The sequence below is a fragment of the Sinocyclocheilus grahami genome, unplaced genomic scaffold (genome assembly GCF_001515645.1).
Source record: "Sinocyclocheilus grahami isolate Dianchi unplaced genomic scaffold, SAMN03320097.WGS_v1.1 scaffold624.1, whole genome shotgun sequence".
Taxonomy (NCBI): Eukaryota; Metazoa; Chordata; class Actinopteri; order Cypriniformes; family Cyprinidae; genus Sinocyclocheilus; species Sinocyclocheilus grahami.
In genome coordinates, this window is record NW_015505803.1 from 249,057 (window position 1) to 253,302 (window position 4,246).

A 4,246-nucleotide genomic window follows, 5' to 3' on the forward strand; every position below is an offset into this window, starting at 1 on the left:
AAGTTCTCTGGTATTGTTCACCTGTTAGCTCTCGACCCCTGGGTGTCGAAGTTACAGGTATACTCTGGAACGATTAACCAGGCCGGGTGTGAACTAGAAAGCTAAGCCTGCATAGCCTTGGGTTATTGTTGACTTCTCTATAAGCATTGGTTGCTTATGGAAGTTATAGCTTTAGTCGTTCCACTACATTAGCACGGCGTGATTGGACTGTTCCCATATGCGTCTTAAGCAAGACACAGTACGAGTGAAGTATCGAAAGGGAACGTACTCGGTTACTAACGTAACCTTGGTTCCCTGAGATACGGGAACGAGTACTGCCTTGCTAGCCGTGCTATGTAGCTGCACGACTCAGTCGTTGCTTCAGTCGAAGTAAACCTGAGAATCCTGTGGGGAGCGCCCACTTATATAGCTCCGCTGCCGTGCCATTGGTTCGTTTTTAAAGCCCTGCACGAACCAATGGCCATGCAGTTTCACTGCGTGAATGAAATAGGCTTCAGTTCAGGAGAAAAACGTTTTTTTCCCATATGCGTCTTAAGCAAGACACAGTACTCGTTCCCGTATCTCAGGGAACCGAGGTTACGTTAGTAACTGAGTACGTTTCATGGTTAAAGTTAACCTTTTCGACATGTTTCCGTGTTGTTTTTGCTCAGCAAAGGCATGGATGCGATGTTGTCTGGGGGTTTGGCAAAAGGAGAGTGGGACGGTGGGCGGTGCTCGGGGTGGTGACTGAAGGCGGTGACTGTGTAGTTCTGATGTCAACTTTTTACGGAAGTCACAACGGTTCGTGAAAAATCACAGCTACTTTATGCAGGCTATGTGCAGTTTACTTTGGACTGAGTGTTTTCAAACTTATATGGTAGTTAAATAGTCCTTAGACCTCAGTTACCGTGAAAAAAGCCAGAAAATTTCAGTTTTGACAATATAAAGTGAAGTGACATGTGGCCAAGTATGGTGACCCATACTCAGAATTAGTTATCCCATCCAAAGTGCACACACACAGCAGTGAACACACACACACCGTGAACACACACCCAGAGCAGTGGGCAGCCATTTTTTGCTGCGGTGCCCGGGGAGCAGTTGGGGGTTCAATGCCTTGCTCAAGGGCACCTCAGTTGTGGTATTGAAGGTGGGAGAGAGCGCTGTACATTCACTCCCCCCACCTACAATCCCTGCCGGTACGAGACTCGAACCCGCAACCTTTGGGTTACGAGTCCGCCTCTCTAACCATTATGCCACGACTTCCCCACGAGGTCCATAAGGGACCTTTAACGTAGTAGAATGAAGCAGGGTGAGGCTGAAAGCTGTTGAAGCGAAACGAGGCCGCTGAACGAGCCGCTGCACACGGCTCGAAAGCAGCGGAGCTTTTATTATGCCACAGTCGACCGCTTCCGCTCCTTCCGGTCGTGCGTATGTGGGGGAAAAAAAAGCAGCACTGTTTTATCATACTAGATACATTTGAAAGTTCTGTTATAATGCTACTCTGTGCGGTCATCACCTGTCTAATAAAACACACAACATATTAAAGTGTCTTTGGTGTTTCCATGTTTTCTACAAAACAAAACCGGAAATTGAGGGGTAGGGATGGGTACCGAAACCCGGTATTTAATCAGTCCCGGGGCTAAATTATGAAAGACCGGAGTATCGATAAGCTCTGATGTTAACGGTTCTGCTATCGGTACTTCTTACTGTATCTTATCTTATGTATAAAACACTAAAAATGCCTGCACACTGATGCATTTACAAATGCATTTTTTTTAAATTAATTTCATTAAATATTTATTTTACATTTCAGAATATAAAGCAATGTTAATTCAGCTCTTAATTTGTCATATATATATATATATATGAGCAATATCACTCGAGTACGAGAGCGATAGTGCGTTTATACAACAGTTCGACGGCGCGAGCCTAATCACAGCCGCTGATATAGAGCCGGTATCGCTCGAGTACGAGAGTGATAATTGCGTTTATACAACAGTTCGACAGCATGAGTGTAAATATATATGAAAACGTTGAGATGCTTCATTAAAAACTTATTTTATTTCTTAATTAAAAGCTCACTGTGTTATGTAGAGTATTGTGAGAGAGAGATGGACTGAGCGAGTGTGATTACCGCATCTGATACAGCATTCATTCTTCAGCTCAATCTAATATTGACGTAAAAGATTAGTTTCAATGTCCGCTGAGGAAAGCATTATCTTTGTAGTACTGTCTTTCATCTGTTAAGGGTGATTTCCGATGACAGCGCTGCTCAGTGCATTTGTTAACTGCGTCTTACAAGCTGTTATTAAAAATAACTTTTGTTTTAGTCTCTTTCAATGTAAAAGTCTAAAATGCTGACTCGTAAAACAGTCACTCGTCGCCGTCTATAGGCGGAGCAATGTCACAAAAATCACCATCACGAACACACACACTGTTTCCTAATACTAAATACTACTATGTATATAAAATATTATTTATTGAATAAACAATAACAACAACAGCCATCATAAAAGCCATGCTCTAATATACGTTACAGCATTAAAGTTACATAAAATATAACGTGATGAGATTTTGCCTTCAGCTGAAATTATTTGCTCTGGAACAAAAAATAGATTAATGAGACCAAAGACTGCCAGTCAGATTTACCAAAAACTAATTATATCTCATGTTTAACCACTAGACATTAGAAGTTCCAGAAGTTCTGGCCGAGGTGAGGCTGCTCTGGCGGGTTCATGAGCGCTGAACGGCCCCGGACGCACTGGAGCTCACGTCTCTGAAAACGTTGATATAAATTTTCAAATAGACGTTATCTTTATTAACAAACCGTAGATTTGAAGTCTAAACAAGTACATTCTCGCCTAAAAACCTTTTAAAACTACATTCCCGTGACACAAAAACAGTATTATTTATACATTTTAGTGGATTTGGGTGTCCGCCATGACACTCGCTGTGAGAAATACTGGAAGTGGAGTGATACAAGCGGTGAAAGGGCATTCCTGTATATATATATATAAAAAAAAAGTACCGATAAGAATACCGTTAAAGTACCGAATCGATAAGCAGTATCGGTAAGAGTAGTAATACCGTTAAAACCTTAACGATACCCATACCTACCGAGGGGTTATGACGTCATTGGCAGGCGACACAATGACACTATGGACACGGTCCGTGTCACTAGTTAAAATGGCTTATTTCTCTGGATTTAAACATTCTTCGAAACTTTTGGCATAATGTAAGTACAAAAGTCAGCAAAATATATAACACTGTTCTAGTGTTTTTTTTTGTGGATATTTTAATAAAAAAAAAACGTACATATTGTGCCTTTAAACTGATTAAAAATGACAATAACGAGTTTTGAATTGTTACAAAGCTTTTGCAGTACATCTGATTTCAACACTGATAAGAAATGTTTCTTCAGCACTAAATCCACATATCAGAATGATTTCTGAAGGATCGTGTGACACTGAAGACTGGAGTAATGATGCCGAAAAATCAGCTTTGTCATCACAGGAATAAATTACATTTGAAAATTGTAATACTACTTCAGAATATTATTGTATAAATATGAAAATGCTTTATCAGCATGGCATTTAGTGATGGCACCAGGTTTTGTTCTGGTTTGGAAATTCACACTTACATGATCCCTTGGGTCCAGGTGGTCCACGAGATCCAGGCAGCCCATCAGAGCCAGGTGGCCCAGGCTCAGTGGCAGGATTACCAGGTTCTCCAGTTTCACCTTCGGCTCCCTTTGATCCCCGTGGTCCCTCTGGACCCCACAAATCCACTGTGGATCAGAGAACCAATCATATCAATGACAGAGTTTGGTTAAAGTAATGTCTAAGCCCATATGTGTTTGAAAATGTGTTAAAAATTGTTAAACGGTTCATTAAAAAATGTTATGATTATATTATTAATGCCAACCTCATATGACATTCCTTCTTCTGTGGATGAACAAAAGAAGGTGTTTACACTGTTCTTTCCAATACAAAAAAGCTATACAGAGACCATGGGCTGTCAAGCTCCAAAAACGTCAGAAAAAGCATCATAAAAGTACCATAAAAGAAGTCCATAAGACTCATGTGCTATAAAAATCTTCTAAAGTTTTCATCTGAAACCCATCAAAAAGACGAGTTTGGCCTTTGATGTCGATGAATTGCTATTGGCCTTGTGTGCCATGTCACTTATCGTGATACAGCAAGTTTGACTACTCCTTAGTGTGAACTAGTGTTATCAAGATACTATCATTTCTAACTTCGATATGATA

At 40.7% G+C, this 4,246-nt stretch overlaps 1 protein-coding gene across 1 annotated transcript in view; it reads right to left on the reverse strand.

Moving 5' to 3' along the window:
• LOC107557927 (collagen alpha-2(IV) chain-like) overlaps window positions 1-4,246 on the reverse strand; it is a 107,956-nt gene that overhangs the window by 23,741 nt on the left and 79,969 nt on the right. Inside the window, exon 20 of the mRNA XM_016241513.1 lies at window positions 3,620-3,766. Within this exon, the coding sequence (XP_016096999.1) occupies window positions 3,620-3,766 (147 nt within the window). The remainder of the gene's footprint in view (window positions 1-3,619; window positions 3,767-4,246) is intronic.